The sequence below is a fragment of the Staurois parvus genome, unplaced genomic scaffold, assembly GCF_062004578.1.
Source record: "Staurois parvus isolate SC_StPar_1 unplaced genomic scaffold, SC_StPar_1.0 ptg002181l, whole genome shotgun sequence".
NCBI classification, from domain to species: Eukaryota; Metazoa; Chordata; class Amphibia; order Anura; family Ranidae; genus Staurois; species Staurois parvus.
Window position 1 is genome coordinate 2,614,833 of NW_028319977.1, and position 19,273 is coordinate 2,634,105.

At 44.9% G+C, this 19,273-nt stretch overlaps 1 protein-coding gene across 3 annotated transcripts in view; it reads right to left on the reverse strand.

The window, feature by feature from the left end:
- LOC149432262 (uncharacterized) overlaps positions 1–19,273 on the reverse strand; it is a 93,683-nt gene that overhangs the window by 36,793 nt on the left and 37,617 nt on the right. For 2 of the 3 annotated variants that reach the window (XM_089665308.1, XM_089665309.1), the window contains exon 8: positions 872–970. The exons of the other annotated variant lie outside the window; for it this stretch is intronic. In XM_089665308.1, coding sequence (XP_089521434.1) covers positions 872–970 — 99 coding nt within the window. The remainder of the gene's footprint in view (positions 1–871; positions 971–19,273) is intronic. 3 annotated transcript variants of the gene reach the window in all.

Consider the following 19,273-nt stretch of genomic DNA (forward strand, 5'->3'; position numbering starts at 1 on the left):
GGGATCATGGGGCCCCTGTGTCCTCGCCCACACTCAAACCACACCCAAAAAAGCCTATAAAAAAAAAAAAAAAAAAAGGTACCAGGGGCCTTTCTTGGGGCCCCCTACTGACCCTGGGCCCTCGGGCTGTGCCCGAATGCTCAATTAGTCAGTCTGCCCCTGGGTAGGACTGAGCCAGGGATTGGGGCTGCTCTATGCAAAACCATTGAACAGAGCAGGTAAGTATGATGTGTTTCTTATTTAAATACATAAAAAATAAATAAATTAAATTAAAAAAAAATCTAAAATAAATAAAAATAAATAAATAAAAAAAAATGTAAAAAATAATAAAAAAAAATAAGAGTATTTAGGTCTGGTCTACACCGTAGAAACACAGTCTAGATGCGTTCCAAACGCACGTTTTTGACACATTCCATTGCGTTTTTGATGCGTTTTATTACGCGTTCTGGTGTGTTTTTGATGCTTTCCGGTTCATTTTTCCCCCTCTTTTTCTTCAGTTTAAATAGCTACATGTGCATTTTTGATGCGTTTTACCGCGTTCCAGTACAGGTCAGTGCAGGAAAAATGCAGCCTGTTTTTTTTTTCTGCAACCGGAGCGCAACTGGAACTGCAAGCACTGATGTGAACTATGACACTGACCACCATATCACCTACTTTCTGTGTGTTTTGGATGCAGACAAAAAGCAACTGAAACGCATGGAGTGTGAACTGGCCCCTAGAACCACTTTGAAGTTCTATCTAGTGTCTATGGCTAGCCTTCAATCCTGGGGATTTCCCTTGGTCAGTGCCACAAATACCAGATGAAGGTATTACCTGAAGAAGAATATGGAATAAGAAAGCTCTGCTCCTCATTTCCCATCATGCAATTTACCTCTTGTGGTGACCACGGTACTGTTACAGTTGTGCTCTCCCACTGACACCTTGATGTAGTCCAGTTTCTCTTGTTTAATTGGTTGGGAGGTGATCTGTCCTACAAACAGAACCAAACACAATTATTATGAAGAGAGAACAACGGCTCCGACTTTGACCCAAGTTATAGAAGATTCTTAGATGCTGTGATGAAGATTTCAATCTGTAAGATTAGCTCTCATTGTCTGGTATGATCTAAGCCAGGGGTCTCCAAACGTTTGAAACAAAGGGCCAATTTACTGCCCTTCAAACTTTAGGGGGGCTGGATTGTGGCCAGTGGGAGTAAACAATACCCTAGGCTTGGTGGTCAGTGGGCGGAATAGTGCTCAATCGTTGGGGTCAGTGGGAGGAATAGTGCACCATCACAGGTATCAGTGGGAGGAATAGTACCCCATCACTAGTGTCAGTGGGAGGAATAGTGCCCCATCATTGTTATCAGTGGGAGGAATAGTGCCCCATCATTGTTATCAGTGGGAGGAATAGTTCCCCATCATTGGTATCAGTGGAAGGAATAGTGTCCCATCATTGGTATCAGTGGGAGGAATAGTGCCCCGTCATTGGTATCAGTGGGAGGAATAGTGCCCCATCATTGGTATCAGTGGGAGGAATAGTGCCCCATCATTGGTATCAGTGGGAGGAATAGTGCCCCATCATTTGTATCAGTGGGAGGAATAGTGCCCCATCATTGGTATCAGTGGGAGGAATAGTGCCCCATCATTGGTATCAGTGGGAGGAATAGTGCCCCATCATTGGTATCAGTGGGAGGAATAGTGTCCCAACATTGGTATCAGTAGAAGGAATAGTGCCCCGTCATTGGTATCAGTGGGAGGAATAGTGCCCCATCATTGGTGTCAGTGGGAGGAATAGTGCCCCATCATTGGTATCAGTGGGAGGAATAGTGTCCCATCATTGGTATCAGTGGGGGGAATAGTGCCCCATCATTGGTATCAGTGGGGGGAATAGTGCCCCATTGTTATTGTCAGTGGGATAATTGGTCCCCCATTTCTGGTATCAGTGGGAGGAACAGTGCCCCATCGTTGTGGTCAGTGGGAGGAACAGTGCCCCGTCATTGGGGTCAGTGGGAGGAACAGTGCCCTGTCGTTGGGGTCAGTGGGAGGAACAGTGCCCCGTCGTTGGGGTCAGTGGGAGGAACAGTGCCCCGTCGTTGGGGTCAGTGGGAGGAACAGTGCCCCGTCGTTGGGGTCAGTGGGAGGAACAGTGCCCCGTCGTTGGGGTCAGTGGGAGGAACAGTGCCCCGTCATTGGGGTCAGTGGGAGGAACAGTGCCCCGTCGTTGGGGTCAGTGGGAGGAACAGTGCCCCGTCGTTGGGGTCAGTGGGAGGAACAGTGCCCCGTCGTTGGGGTCAGTGGGAGGAACAGTGCCTCGTCGTTGGGGTCAGTGGGAGGAACAGTGCCCCGTCGTTGGGGTCAGTGGGAGGAACAGTGCCCCGTCGTTGGGGTCAGTGGGATAATTGGTCCCCCATTTCTGGTATCAGTGGGAGGAACAGTGCCCCGTCGTTGGGGTCAGTGGGAGGAACAGTGCCCCGTCATTGGGGTCAGTGGGAGGAACAGTGCCCCGTCATTGGGGTCAGTGGGAGGAACAGTGCCCCGTCGTTGGGGTCAGTGGAAGGAACAGTGCCCCGTCGTTGGGGTCAGTGGGAGGAACAGCTACTAATCATTGGTGTCAGTGGGAGGAAGAGAGCCCAATCGTTGGTGTCAGTGGGAGGAAGAGAGCCCAATCGTCGGTGTCAGTGGGAGAAAGAGAGCCCAATCGTCGGTGTCAGTGGGAGAAAGAGAGCCCAATCGTCGGTGTCAGTGGGAATAGAGCCCAATCGTCGGTGTCAGTAGGAGGAATAGAGCCCAATCGTCGGTGTCAGTGGGAGGAATAGAGCCCAATCGTCGATGTCAGTGGGAGGAATAGAGCCCAATCGTCGATGTCAGTGGGAGGAATAGAGCCCAATCGTCAATGTCAGTGGGAGGAATAGAGCCCAATCATTGGTGTCAGTGGGAGTATAGCGCCCAATTGTTGGTGTCAGAGGGAGGAATAGAGCCCAATCATTGGTGTCAGTGGGAAGAACGGCACCCCATCGTCTGTGTCAGTGGGAAGAATGGTGCCCCATCATCGGTGTCAGTGATAAGAATGGCGCTCCATCGTCGGTGTCAGTGGGAAGAATGGTGCCCCATCATCGGTGTCAGTGATAAGAATGGCGCCCCATCGTTGGTGTCAATGGAAGGAATAGTGCTTCATATCAGTGGAATGGAAGGAAAAGTGCCCCAAGGGCCAGATAAAAGCAAGCAAAGAGCCACATCCGGCCCACAGGCCGCAGCTTGGAGTCCCCTGATCTAAGGACTTAGCGTAGCTCAACTCATGTGGACACAATCATTTTGAAATCTCGCCGCCATTTTTTTATTTTCTGCAAAGCTAAGGATTTGACCCTCATGACCTTTAAAGCTTAACCCTTTCGCTGCCAGATCCGTTTTTACCCTTTTTTTTTTTGCACACGTTTAAAAAAAATCATTTTACACCCCGGACACACTGGATGCGAATTGGCATGCGGCTTCGCAAATTGCATGCCAAGTCACACCCTATTGTCCACAAATACAGCGGTCCTATCGGTGTGCTTCCGGCTTGGTCGGAGCCGCACCGATTTTCAAAGTAGAACATGCGCAGCTTTTAGTGCGATTTGCATAGACATCTACGTCAGATGTCTGGCAAATCGCACCTGAAATTGGCGTGTCGCCCGACATTGAAATCGCGTGACTTACAGTGAAGTCGCACGATTTCAAAGTCTGGTTTGATGTGACCGGGGGGTTAGGCCTGAAGATTACACGAAACCCCCAAAACATGATATCTTTTCTGAAAGCAGACACCCTAGAGAATAAAACAGCGATAGTTCCAATTTTTTATGTCACACAATGTTATTGCAAAGGTCTAGGAAACGCAACATTTCAGTAAAAATCACATTAAAGTGAATTTTAGGCCAAACAAATGCAATTTTGGTAAAATACAATAGATGAGCTTGCGCTGAGTAAATAGATACCCAACATGCCAAACCTTACATTTGTGTGCGCCTATGAAATGGCGACAAACTTCAGTACCCTAGATTTTCTATAGACGATGCTACAAAAGCCCCTTATAGGTCATCAGGGTAGTGGAGGGGGTCTGGTGCCAGAATTATTGTCCTCACTCCAGCATGCGTGGCGATATATAACATGTATCGCAATCAACATTTTCACGCATAGGCGCCCAATGTGTCTATTTACGTCTGTACATGCGTATATAAGGGGGTGAGGTGGGGGCTCACATTTTTTTTGGGGGGGGGGGCAGGGGCGGACTGACAACTCATGGGGCCCCTGGGCAATAGGAGATCATGGGGCCCCTGTGTCCTTGCCCAAACTCAAAAAAGCCTATGAAAAAGGTACCAGGGGCATCTCATGGGGCCCCCTACTGACCCCGGGTCCTCGAGCAGTGCCCGAGTTTCCAAATGGTCAGTCCGCCCCTGGGGTTGGGGGGGGGGGATGTTATGTGCTTGGGTGTACCTTTTTTTGTACAAAAAAAATATATATATTTTTTTAACTTAACTTTTTTTTTCATCACATAGGAGACACAAAGCAATTGATTTACTAAAGACAAATAGACTGTGCACCATACCAGGTGCAATTTCACTCTGCAAGGGCAGTTGCTCTATAGTTTTGTAAATGAGATAAAGATTCACTTTGCAAAGAATACCCAATCACGTGCAAGGAAAATTGAAAAAAAGAGAAGCACTTTTGCTTGCACATGATTGGATGATGGACGTCAGATGAGCTTCATGTACTAAGCTCTGGAGCAACTGCACCTTGCAAAGTGCACAGTCTAATTGGCTTTAGTAAATCAACCCCAAAGTCCCCTATGTGATGATTTATTTTGGTGACAGGTTCTCTTTATTGAGACATGAAAGGTCTAAAAGACCCCACATGTCTCCTCTGGCCTCCATTAGATGTACAGGCGTACCTTGGTTTACGAACGCCTTGGCTAACGTAATTTTCGGTTTACAAATTAAAATCCATTGAAAAGGCTTGGTTTATGAATTTTTTAAATTATGTCCCTGTACAGTATTTATGCCTTTAAAATGCACTTTATAAAGAGTTTTGAGCAGCTAAAACTTTTTTTTTTTACTTTTTTCTGACCTCCAGAACGGATTAATTGGTTTTCAATGCATTTACAATGTTTTTTTTTATTATGTTCCTATACATTATTTATTCCCTTTTGAAGTGCGCTTTATATAGAGTTTTGAACAGCTAAAACTTTTTTTTTTTTTACTTTTTTCTGACCTCCAGAACAGATTAATTGGTTTTCATTGCATTTACAAATTTTTTTTTAATCATGTCCCTATACATTATTTATTCCCTTTTAAAGTGCACTTTATAAAGAGTTTTGAACAGATAAAACTTTTTTTTACTTTTTTCTGACCTCCGGAACGGATTAATTGCTTTTCATTGCATTTACAATTTTTTTTTTTAATCATGTCCCTTTAGGCCTATAAAGTGTACTTTATAAAGAGTTTTGAACAGATAAAACTTTACATTTTTCTGACCTCCAGAACGGATTAATTGGTTTTCAATGCATTTACAATTTTTTTTTTAAATTATGTCCCTGTACAGTATTTATTCCTTTTTAAAGTGCACTTTATAAAGAGTTTTGAACAGATAAAACATTTTTTTTTCACTTTTTTTCTGACCTCCGGAACGGCTTAATTGGTTTTCAATGCATTTACAAATTCATTTTTAATCACGTTCCTGTACAGTATTTATGCCTTTAAAGTGCACTCTATAAAGAGTTTTGAACAGATGAAAGACAATTTTTTTTTCTTTTTTCTGACCTCTGGAACGGTTTAATTGGTTTTCACTGCATTCCTATGGGAAACCACGTTTCGGATTACAAATTTTTCGCAATACGAAAAGTCCCGCAGAACGAATTAAATTTGCAAGCTGAGGTACGTCTGTATATGCAATGCAAACCATATTGCAATACATCTTTCCCCGGATATTCTAGCCAGGAAAGTGACAGCCGTGACGTCATGGATGTCACCTTCCAGGTCACACAAAGAAGGGGAGGGGAGCTGACGCTCGTCCGCTGTCCTCTCTCCCCTCCACCCACCAGCACACGGCATGGCTCTCCCCACACCCGCAGATGGACAAGTGGAGCCCAGTTACATGGTGGGAGCACACCTGCTGGGGGGGGGCTGTGGCAGTGATTGGGGGCAGTGGAGCCACCTGGCCGCTTCCACCTGACCTTTTCTATCTGCCAGGAGTTCAGCTTTATTCATGCACAGGATGTCTATTCTATAGGATGCCATGTTTGATGGTTCGTACACATCATAGTACACATATTTTCTGGAATTTTGGTTGATATTCTGTCTCAATCATTTAAAATACGCCTATGCTAAAAATTATAGACCATTTCTTTGTAAGTGGGCAAACTTACAAAATTTGCAGGGGATCAAATTATTATGGTATCCCCCTGTTGAAGCCACATGACCCGGTGGCGTAACACGTAGGGGAAGGGTTCTGACGTCACGACGCATTCAGGAATCTAATGGTGAGTACAGGCAGTGTGCAGAGCACACATAGCGGATTCAAAGCAATTTACATAAGCAGCTTTAATTTATTATACATATGAGTGGAATGGCATTGTATATACTAATATAGATACAAAAAGGATAAGGCACTATGTTCTTTTTTTCTTTTTTTTAAATATTAATATGGAGCATTAAAGAGTGGAGGAAAGGAAGGAGTAGACCCCTGGAGGAGAGAGGGAGAAACCGAAAAAGATTTCTCCTGCGCTCCGGGACCCAGGCCGGTGGCGAGTAGATGGAATTAAACCTCCAGAGAAGCAACCACCGGAGTATCCAAGGTCGTGCAGCTCCAAACCAAGAGAGGGAGAAATCCATCCATCCATAATCCAACATAGGGATCAGTTAACCAGAGAGACCCCAGGTAGAAAAATTATGACCTACAATTCATTAATCCTGGAAGGATATCTACCATTGGAAAAGATCTCATCCGTCCAACTAAGGACAAAAAGCTGTTTCAGCCTAATTTTCAGTTAGGTTAAAAGTGAGGTGAGTGCATAAGAAAATCATATCCGGTCCATCTGAAGTTGTTGTTTTCAAAAGTTTTATCACATAGTGGACACAACATTTTTGGATTGATTTTTTCATACTTTTTGTGAATTTTGAACATTTTTGATTATAATATAGATGCCCTAAAAGTATTTATCACATTTTTACGTTGATTTTAATATATATATATATATATATATATACATACACACACTGTTGTGTTCAAAATAATAGCAGTCAGACATCACTAACCGGATCAATCACTGTTTTTGGTAGAAATGATATTTCTACATGGCAAATAATTTACTAGCAGTGTAGTAGAGTAATAGAAATCCAACAGACCCAACAGTCATGACATGCATGCTGCTGATTCTGTGTAATTGAATCACTCATTGAAAGGGGCGTGTTCAAAATAATAGCAGTGTGGAGTTCTATTAGTGAGGTCATTCATTCTTTGAAAAACAGGTGGCAATTATTGCCCTTATTTAAGGAAGGAAGGCAGCAAATGTTGTACATGCTGGTTACAGTGCATTTCTCTCTGAAATTCTAAGGAAAATGGGTTGTTCCAGACATTGTTCAGAAGAACAGCGTACCTTGATTAAAAAGTTGATTGGAGAGGGGAAAACATATAAAGAAGTGCAGCAAATTATAGGCTGCTCAGCTAAAATGATCGCAAATGCTTTAACCGACCAGGGTGCCCGTGCTGTCCACAAACCGACCAGGGTGCCCATGCTGTCCGCAAACCGACCAGGGTGCCCATGCTGTCCGCAAACCGACCAGGGTGCCCGTGCTGTCCACAAACCGACCAGGGTGCCCATGCTGTCCACAAACCGACCAGGGTGCCCATGCTGTCCACAAACCGACCAGGGTGCCCGTGCTGTCCACAAACCGACCAGGGTGCCCATGCTGTCCGCAAACCGACCAGGGTGCCCATGCTGTCCACAAACCGACCAGGGTGCCCATGCTGTCCACAAACAGACCAGGGTGCCCATGCTGTCCGCAAACCGACCAGGGTGCCCATGCGATCCACAGCCAAAAGCACCTACAATGGGCATGTGAGCACCAGAACTGGACCACGGAGTAATGGAAAAAGGTGGAATGGTCTGATGAATAAATTAATGGTTTGAGCAACACCAGTTTGAGGTGTTAACTTAAAATTCTCCAGATCTCAATCCAATTGAGGATCTATGGGATGTCTGATCTATGAAGACCCCACCTTGAAACTTCCAGAACTTAAAGGATCTGCTACTGACGGCTTGGTGCCAGATACCACAGCGTACCTTCAGAGGTCTAGTGGCATCCAGGCCTCAATGGGACAGGGCTGCTTGGTGGCAAAAGGGGGACCTATTCAATATTATGTGGGTGGTCATAAAGTTATGGTTGATCGGTGTATTTGCTGTCGACTTAGAAAACACAGAAAAGTGACGGCAGATAAAAAGACCAAGTGGTCCATCGAATCTGCTTGCTTTTTTTTTTTTTTTAAATTTAAATAAATGTTTGTATTTTTTTTTATGTTTTTCTAAATGTATTTGTCCGAGTATAGATCTAGGTTTGTGCCAAGCATGTCTGAAACCACTTACTGTTGTGTCAAATAACTATTAACTACTCTTTCAAAGTTAGTTACTTGATGCAACCTTATTTTTTATATTTTACCCAAAAATCGAGTAATATATTGTGTTTGTATGCAATTTAAATGAAACTGTTGTGTTAAGATGACGCGACATCAAAAATTGCAAATACCACCATTTTATTCTGGAGGGTGTCTGTTTTCAGAAAATATATAGTGGGGTTGATTTACTAAAAACAAATATACTGTGTACTTGCTCCAGAGCTTATGTGAATGAGGTAAAGCTTCACTTTGCAAAGAATATCCAATCAATAAAAGAAAAAAAAAAAAAAAAACAGCATTTTTGCTTGCACATGGTTGAATGATAGGAATCAGCAGAGTTCCCCTCATTTCAGAGCTTCCCCTCAGATCTAGAGCAAATTCACTTTCAGTGGACAATTTTATTTCAGTAAATCAACCCCAATCTTTTGGGGTTTTAACTAATCTTCAATGTTCATTTTAACATGTGTAGGAAAAAGAAAAAAAAAGAAAAAAAAAAGATGCTCTAGCAGCGAACGGGCAAATTTTACTTTCTTCATTTTATAGCCCAAAACTTTTTCACTGAGAGAAAACTGAGACTTTTAAATTTGTTATCTGAACTGGAACAGGAGTATAGTAAAAGTACTAAAAAAAAAAAAAAGGGTATTCAATAATAAAAATCTAATCAGAAGCTGTCTAGCCTGTACTGTCATCCCTGCAAAAAGAGGAGAGCTAACTGCTTCACAGGTCCGGGGATTTGGAATCCCTGCGGCTTTCTCTCCTCTCCTTGCAGGGAAGACAGTACAGTCTAAACGGCTTCTGATTGGTCAGCGCTGTCCATGTGACGGTGCTGGCCAATCAAAAGACTTCTAGCCCAAACTGTCATCCCTGCAAGGAGAGGAGAGAAAGCCGCAGGGATTCCAAATCCCCAGACCTGTGAAAAATGTATTCAATAATAAAAATCTAATAATAAATGTAAAGGACCCTACCCACCACAAATGTATATACAGGCGTGCCTCAGTTTATGAACGCCTCGGTTAACATAATTTTCAGTTTATGAATGAAAATCCATTGAAAATAATGGCTCGGTTTGCAAATTTTTTTCGGAATATGAACGGATTAATTGGTTTTCAGTGCTTACACATCAGTGCTTACACAAGTGTTTACACATTTTTTTAATCATGTCCCTGTACAGTATTTATGCCTTTAAAGTGCACTTTATAAAGAGTTTTGAACACATAAAACTTTTTTTTACTTTTTTTTTTTTTACCTCCGGAACAGATTAATTGGTTTTCAATGCATTTACAAAATAATTTTTAATCACGTCCCTGTACAGTATTTATGCCTTTAAAGTGCACTTTATAAAGAGTTTTGAACGGATAAAATACTTTAACTTTTTTCTGACCTCCGGAATGGATTAATTGGTTTTCAATGCATTCCTATGGGAAACCGCGTTTCGGGTTACAAATTTTTCACAATACGAACAGTCCCGCAGAACGAATTAAATTCGTAAACCGAGTTACGCCTGTATGTCAAAAACATGCATGTAGGAAGCGTGCACTTGTGTGAATTCTGACTGCACAACACTTTAGGTATCACCACACACAAGACTGAAAGGTATAAGCCTAGGGACATCATTTACACATAAAGCATACCCGCAGGAAAACTTTTTGGGCTGTGCCAGCACTCATTTTGTCCCGAGGTGCACAGTAAAGACTATACTCACCCGATCCTTTGATCCTCCAAAAAACAGTGCTCCCCCACGTCCAGCAGTGGACTGTTCTTGCTGTCCTCATGTCCAGAGCTGGTCTACGGGCGAGATGACGTCAGAAACAGTCCACTGCACAAGAGCTTAAACCGCAGCAGCAGCAGGGACTGGTATTGTGCTGGGGGGGAATCTGTGGATTGGGTAAGTATATCTCATCTCACCTCAACCCTAGACAAAAATTAGCAGTTAACCAATGCAGTGCGGGCACAGCCCAACTGCATGGAAAAAAAATTCCTGGAATTCTTCTTTAAGTGAGGTGCGACTCCTGTCAGAATCACTTGCGGTTTCCCTGCGGATGAGGTACGATTTGAGCTATACAAAACGAGTGACTCAAAATTACACTGTACTCGCAGGGCAACCACATTGGATTCAGACAGGAATCGCACCGCATTCCTGTTCAAAACACATGCGATTATTTGCAGAACCCATTCATTTTGTATGGCTCAAATCACACCGCAAAAGTTATTGGTAACTGGTATCGGCGAGAACTCTAGTTTGTGATGTGGGAAATGACTAGAAGTTAAGAATGCACCGATACCCTTTTTTGATTGGCGAGTGACAAGTACCGATACTTTTGGCCAAGTACTCGCCGATATCGCGTAACAAAACAAATGTGTGAACGCAAACTGCACCCCCGAAACAATGTGATTCCTGTCCAAATTGCATGCGGTTTCTCCTCTGTATATACCTTGGTGGCAGATGCTTCAGATTCTTAGTTGGAGGAGAGGAGAGAATGTGGGGATTTCATATTCCCATGGCCTTTTCTCCTCTCCTTGCAAGGATAACAGGGCTAGAGGGCTTTTGATTGGTCAGCATCATCACATGGACAGTGCTGACCAATCAGAAGCTGTCTAGCCTGTACTGTCATCCCTGCAAAAAGAGGAGAGGAAGCTGCTTCACAGGTCAGGGGATTTGGAATCCCTGCGGTTTTCTCTCCTCTCCTTGCAGGGATGACAGTACAGGCTAGATGGCTTCAGATTGGTCAGCACTGTCCATGCGACGGTGCTGACCAATCAAAAGCCTTCTAGCACAAATTGTCATTCGTACAGGGAGAGGAGAGAAAGCTGCAGGGATTCCAAATCCCCAGACCTGTGAAGCAGCTTCCTCTCCTCTTTTTGCAGGGATGACAGTACAGGCTAGACAGCTTCAAATTAGTCAGCCCTGTCCATGCGATGGTGCTGACCAATCAAAAGCCTTCTAGCCCAAACTGTCATCCCTGCAGGGAGAGGAAAGAAAGCCAAAGGCATTTCAAACTTCAAATCCTTGCGGCTTTCTCTCCTCTCTTACATGAGGAGCACATTTTATGGTAAGGGGCACTCTGACGGGCACATTTTATGTTAAGGGTGTCAGATACTGCCTGGCGGTACCTCTAGCGATCCACAGGACAGGATTACCCAGGGAGCGGGGTCTAAGTCCCAGTCTGCTTGTTCACTAGGGCCCCTGATGGTGGGGATGGACTTGGAGCAGACAGTGACCAGGTCGCGGCCCCTGAGTACACCCGCCTGTTGTAGAGGGATCCGCCAGAGGTATATACTGGTAGAGAGCCTGACGTGAAGAGGCAGACAGTCCTGAGCAGCAGTGACCGGATCCATACAGGATGGATGGATGGATGGCAGGGTAGTCAGACAGGCCAGGTCGGTAATCGTGGGGGCAGCACGATACAAAGCAGCAAAGAGTAGTCAGGTCACACGCCGGGTTCAGTAACAGGAGTTCAGATCAATGGGGATATCCAGGAGAGAAGTCAAACGAGCCAGGGGTCAGAGCAGGAGATAGCCAGCAAGGTCAGGATCAAGCAGGGTCGGCAACAAATCAAACAGCAGGAACACACGAGCAGGAACAGGGTAATAAGACCATACGGCAACTAGTATCTGTGCAGGGCTGGTTTAAATAGTGCGCCCTGCACAGTCATTGGTGCCAGGTGCGCGTACGCGATTGCGAGTGCGCATGTGCGGCCGCCGCAGCTGCCTAGGTCCTAGCGCCTGCCGATTAGAGCGCATGGGGGTGGTTGCGACAAAACTCTTAGACAAGTCTAGGGGCGTGAACGTTTTGTGCTGGCTCCCATGAGTTCTCCTCTGGACCATAACCTTTCCACTTAATAAGAAATTGCGTCTGGCCGCACCTTTTCCTGCAATCTAAGATTGCTTCTACTTCAAACTCTTCCTCCTCGTCAATGATTATGGCCTCCGGGGGTCTTATAACTTCCTTCAGAAAGATTGTGCCATCTCCAGGGCCAAAGACGTGTTTCTTAATGGTAGAAAATGGGCCATCTTCGACAAGCGATCCACGATCACAAAAATTGCCGAGTGATTTTGAGAAGGTGGGAGCTCCACTGCAAAATCTATGGAAATCATTTGCCATGGCCGGTCAGGTATGGGCAATGGTCGTAGTAAACCCCAGGCCTTGCTTCTGGTGGGCTTGTTCCTCATTGTACGCCATAGTAATTCTAGGGTCTCCATTGGGTGTCCCCCATCCAGCATCTGAACTCAGAAGTGTATTCCTCCACTGCCCGGCGACCCTGTCTGAGTGAATATAGAACCGATTCAGCTGATGCTGCCCGCTGTGGATCATCATATAATACTGCCATCGCGTTGAAGAAATCTGTTACTACCTCCAGATGTGGATCGTGGGTCTCCCTTAGTCGGTGAGCCCAGCCCTGGGGTTCGTCTTGTAGTAAGAAGATAATGAACCCCACTTTCACAGATTCGGTAGAGAATGTCCGCGGCTGCAGGTTGAAGTATAGCTGGCACGCATTGCGAAAAGCTCTGAATTTCCCTAGATCCCCATTGAATCGTTCCGGCAATGGTACACGGGATTCAGGTGGGGGTATTGAGACCACTGCTCTGGCAGGAGGTTCTGACGGCTCTCTGGCCGCAGAAGGAGTAACCGGGTTCTGGGACGTAGAGGCTGGTGAGGCTAGCGTCTGGATCCGGTTCTCCAGGTGTGTGTACCCCTCTTGTAGCATTTTGTCGGCTTGAGTAAGCGCCGCCAGATGTTGACATATATCCTCCAGTGGGGATGGTCCTCTTCCAGGCTCAGTCATGGCCATATGATTTTGTCAGATACCACCTGGCGGTACCTCTAGCGATCCACAGGACAGGACTCCCCAGGGTGCGGGGTCTAAATCCCACTCTGCTTGTTCACCAGGGCCCCTGATGTGTGGGGATGGACTTGGAGCAGACAGTGACCAGGTCGCGGCCCATGAGTACACCCGCCTGTGGTAGAGGGATCCGCCAGAGGTTTATACTGGTAGAGAGCCTGACGTGAAGAGGCAGATAGGCCTGAGCAGCAGTGACCGGATCCGTACAGGATGGATGGATGGATGGCAGGGTAGTGTAGCGTAGTCAGACAGGCCGGGTCGGTAATCGTGGGGGCAGCACGATACAAAGCAGCAAAGAGTAGTCAGGTCACACGCTGGGTTCAGTAACAGGAGTTCAGGTCAATGGGGATATCCAGGAGAGAAGTCAAACGAGCCAGGAGTCAGAGCAGGAGATAGTCAGCAAGGTCAGGATCAAGCAGGGTCGGCAACAAATCAAACAGCAGGAACACACGAGCAGGAACAGGGTAATAAGACCATACGGCAACTAGTGTCTGTGCAGGGCTGGTTTAAATAGTGCGCCCTGCACAGTCATTGGTGCCAGGCGTGCGTCCATGATCGCGAGTGCGCGGCCGCTGCCGCCGCAGCTGCCTAGGTCCTAGCACCTGCCGATTAGAGCGCATTGGCGTTCTGCGCATGCTAGGGGGCACTCTGATGAGCACATTTTATGTTAAGGGGCACTCTGGTGGGCACATTGTATATTAAGGGGCACTCTGATGGGCACATTTTATGTTAAGGGGGAATCTGATGGATACATTTTATATTAAGGGGCACTCTGATGGGCACATTTATATTAAGGGGCACTCTGATGAACACATTGTATGTTAAGGGGCACTCTGATGGGCACATTTATATTAAGAAGCACTCTGATGAACACATTTTATGTTAAGGGGCACTCTGATGGGCACATTTTATGTTAAGGGGCACTCTGATGGGCACATTGTATGTTAAGGGACACTCTGATGGGCACATTCTATGTTGTGCCCCTTAACATTCAATGTGCCCATCAGAGTGCCCCTGTAAGACTACCCCTTACCTTGAAGGCAGACAGGAGCTGTGCCGGGATCCTTGCTGGATGCTTGTGTACAGGTAGGGAGCAGGAGCCGGACAGACAGTGGGCTGAAAGGGGCAGGGCGCACACAAGATGTCATGTTGCCGTTCGCGGACCACCATTTAGTGACCGCTGGTCTATAGTATATCAATATCCAATCATATACATTCATTTTTCATTATCCCACATACATTTTACTTTTCAGCAAGTATGAATGGAGAACTGTCATTTCCTATAGCTTTGCTATAGAGGTTTCCCAGGCGGGGCGGACATGAAAAGGTTACAGTCTGCAGAGATGAAACTTGGAGATCCATGGCGTCCCCCTGAGATGAGAAACACTTTCTATATCTGAGATCACCATGGAGTAAACACAGACGTAGGACACCGCTGGGAGACGGTCGGTCCCGCAGGAGAGCTGGCAGGAGGCTGAACACTTTCTATATCTGAGATCACCATGGAGTAAACACAGACGAAGGACACCGCTGGGAGACAGTTGGTCCCGCAGGGGGGCAGGCAGGAGGCTGAACAATTTCTATATCTGAGATCACCATGGAGTAAACACAGACGAAGGACACTGCCGGGAGACAGCCGGTCCCGCAGGAGGGCTGGCAGGAGGCTGAACACTTTCTATAAGTGATGACATTTCCGTCTCTCCCCTGGGGTACCAGGACACCTGACACGGCACTGCCTTACATGGTGGAAGTCAGCAGGGAGACACCACAAACATGGAAAGTGACAAACAGTCACATAATAACAACCCTGCTCGTCCCTCCCGTGTTATATCGAGAGCTGAGATATTATGAGCTCTACCTGAAGGACGCAAACAATCACAGGAAAAGAATTCTGGACGGGCTTGTAAAAATAACCAAAACGCGGCAAGAGAAGCGTGTCACCGAAAATGCATGGGATGGCAGTGTGACACCACAAGTCATCCGTCCCGAGAAACAATACATTACCACACACATCCACCATGAACACACATTTAAAAAAATTAAAAACAAATCTTCCACTTCATTTTATAACTAAAACAGTTCATTGTTAGTTTTGCTCTAATAGAAGGTGGAGAGTTTTTTTTATTTGTTGTCTGAATTGGCACATGAAGTCAATGATGTCACTGACTGCAATAAAAACACACATTTTTGATCATTCCTACACTATTCAAAACTAGGCGACAAAAAAAAAAAAATTTGGTTGCATTTGGGATTTAATATATTTTTAATATGTAACTTTATCATTTTAATAAGGAAAAAAAAACTGAAATGTGTTATCATCCCAACTATTCAAAACTAGGAAAAAAGACTTGGTTGGAGTTGGCCTTTATACACTTCTCAAAAAAAATGAAAGGAACACTTTGAAAACACATCAGATCTCAATGGGGAGAAATCTCCTGCTGGATCTCTATACTGATATGGACGGGGTAATGTGTTAGGAATGTAAGGATGCCCCATTGTTTGATGGAAAAAAAAATGATCGACCTACAGAGGACTGAATTCAAAGACACCCCGAAAATCAAAGTGAAAAAATGATGCAGCAGGCGAGTCCATTTTGCTGAAATTTCATTGCAACAGCTCAGAATGGTCCTCAGTAGTTTGTATGACCCCCACGTGCTTGTATGCATGCCTGACAACGTCGAGGGAGGCTCCTAATGAGACCACGGATGGTGTCCTGGGGTATTTCCTCCCAGATCTGGACCAGAGCATCACTGGACAGTCTGAGGTGCAACCTGGCGGCATCGGATGGACCGAAACATATCCCAGTGGTGTTCTATTGGATTTAGATCAGACAAGCATGGGGGCCATTCAATGGTATCAATTCATTCATCCTCGAAGAACTTCCTACATACTCTCCACATGAGGCCGGGCATTGTCGTGCACAAGGAGGAACCCAGAACCCACTGCACCAGTGTAGGGTCTGACAATGGGTCCAAGGATTTCATCCTGATACCACAGTCAAGGTGCCATTGTCTAGCCTGTAGAAGTCTATGCATCCCTCCATGGATATGCCTCCCCAGACATCACTGACCCACCACCAAAACGGCCATGCTGAACGATGTTACAGGCAGCACGGCTTCTCCAGACCCTTTCACGTCTGTCACATGTGCTCAGGGTGAACCTGCTCTCATCTGTGAAAAGCACAGGTCTCCAGTGGTGGACCTGCCAATTCTGGTGTTCAATGGCAAATGCCAATTGAGCTCTGTGGTGCCAGGCAGTGAGCACAGGGCCCAAAAGAGGACATCGGGCCCTCAGGCCACCCTCATGAAGTCTGTTTTTGATTGTTTGGTCAGAGACATTCACACCAATGGCCTGCTGGAGGTCATTTTGTAGGGTTCTGGTAGTGCTCATCCTGTTCCTCTTTGTACAAAGGAGCAGATACCGGTCCTGCTGATGGGTTAAGGACCTTCTATTGCCCTATCCAGCTCTCCTAGAGTAACTGCCTGTCTCCTGGGATCTCCTCCATGCTCTTGAGACTGTGCTGGGAGACACAGCAAACCTTATGGCAGTGGTACGTATTGATGTGCCATCCTGGAAGAGTTGGTCTGCCTGTGCAACCTCTGTAGGGTCCAGGTATCACCCCATGCTACCAGTAGTGACACTGACCCTAGCCAAATGCAAAACTAGTGAAAAACAGTCAGAAATGATGATGAGTAGGGAAAAAAATGTCAGTGTCATCCACCTGTAAAACCATTCCTGTTTTGGCTGTCGTTTCATTGTTTCCCACCTCTTATTAATTTCATTAACATCAAAGCAGCTGAAACTGATTACCAACCCCCTCTGCTACTTAACTGACAAGATCAATATCTCAGGAGTTTCATTGACTTGATGCTATACTCCGATTAAAAAGTCTCTTTAATTTTTTGGAGCAGTGTATATAAAACCCAACTCTAACCAAATCTTTTTTTTTTTTTTTAATAATTTTGAATAGACTTGGGATGATCAAAAATTTAGTTTTTATTGCAGTTTGTGACTCAGTTGACTTCCTGTCCCAATTCAGACCACAAATAAAAAATTCTCCACCTCTTAGTGTCAGCAAAAGGGTTAAATTATACCTTGTATCAATATGATAAAATGATGTAATAAAATATATCTAAAGCCCAGCTTTAGCCAAATTTTTTTTTTCCCTTGTTTTTAACTGAAATTTCGGGGCACCCCTAATTAAAACTCTTCACCTTTGTGTGACCAAAAGATGGTGGACTCCCGAACAACATATCTATAGGAGCTTTCTGGACACCCTATTTGAAAATCATGAGTATTGATATGGAGTTGCCCCTCTTTGTGGCTATAACAACCTTCTCTGGGAACGCTTTCCACCAGATTTTGGAGCATCTGTAGGAATTTGTCTCCATTTGTAGGGTCAGGTACTGATGTTGGATGAGAAGACCTGGCTCGCAATCAGTGTTCCAATTCATCCCAAAGGAGCTCAAGTAGGGTTGAGGTCAGGGCTCTGTGCAGGACACTCAAGTTCCTCCACATCAAACTGGTCAGACCATGTCTTTATGGAGCTGGCTTTGTAGACAGGGGCACAGTAATGATGGTACAGAAAAGGGTCTTCACCGAACTGCTACCACAAGGTTGGAAGAGCACAGTTATCTAAATGTCTTTGTATGATGTAGCATTGACAGTATTCTTCACTGGTAAAACCTGAAATCCATCACTTGGAGGTCCATATACATGTGAAGAGATGTGAGATGTTAGGGGGCCACAAATTTTTGGCCTTATAGAGCATCTCCTACAAATTCTGAATAAATTAATAGGGGGTTTGTAATGATTGGGTAGAATAGGAACATGAAAGCTGTACGCGACAGCAACCTTGTTAAGGTCTCAGCCATTTTGTTTTCATGACCAGTGACCTTATTCCCTCCTTTTTCTTGCAAACTATGGAATTTGTAGCTGTAACTTGTAACACTTCAAAAGAGCCTCTTATCGTAACTAAAACACAACAGACACCAGCGTCCAGGCCTGGATGCCAGCTGTAAACAGCTAATTAGTCTTGGCAGGATGTCTGTTTCCACGAACCATGAAAAACTCTTCCTTCCGCCCTATCGTAAAGACCATAATAAAGCTCTAGGAATGCATAGCCTGCCATAAAATGTCTATTCCACAACTTAACAATCCATACACAATTCCTAAAATCCAACAGGAACAGGACACATTACTGTTAGGTATAAATTTCAATTGGTATTATCACACCGAGTAAATCAAGGTCATACAGAATTATGTTAGCACATAGGAAAGAGGAGAAAGCAGTCTCCTTCCTCCTGGGTGACAAAGGTGCACTGTGTTTTGTATCCCTGGATATGAAATGTAATTCTGAATAATATTCTGTCAGCTTCTAGAATACCACCCGCACGTATTGGAAGTTATTAATATTAGTGTAAAACTGTATTTCGGATTGGTCGTAAACGTGGTAGCCTCCCAGCACCCATCCCTTAAACCGGATTATCGGTCAGTTGGTCTCTGGCAACACCCCTTTGATATCACAGAAAAGGGTTTGACAGGACCTGGTAGGCGAGCTCTCGTTTTAATATCAACCAAGGAACACCCAAAAGAACCATGGCAATGTTTTTGCTTGGACAATTGGACTCTGCTAAAACCAAGGACTTTTGCAAGTATTCTCCATTTTCACCTCCTTTTATTTCTCTGTTGCATTATTGTTCTCTTTATGTCTTTGTAACATCCTTTTCTTTAAATATTTTAATTGCACTATTTGACCTTTTCATTAATAAACCTTATTTTAAAAAGTGTTAAAATTATCTCGAAGGCTTT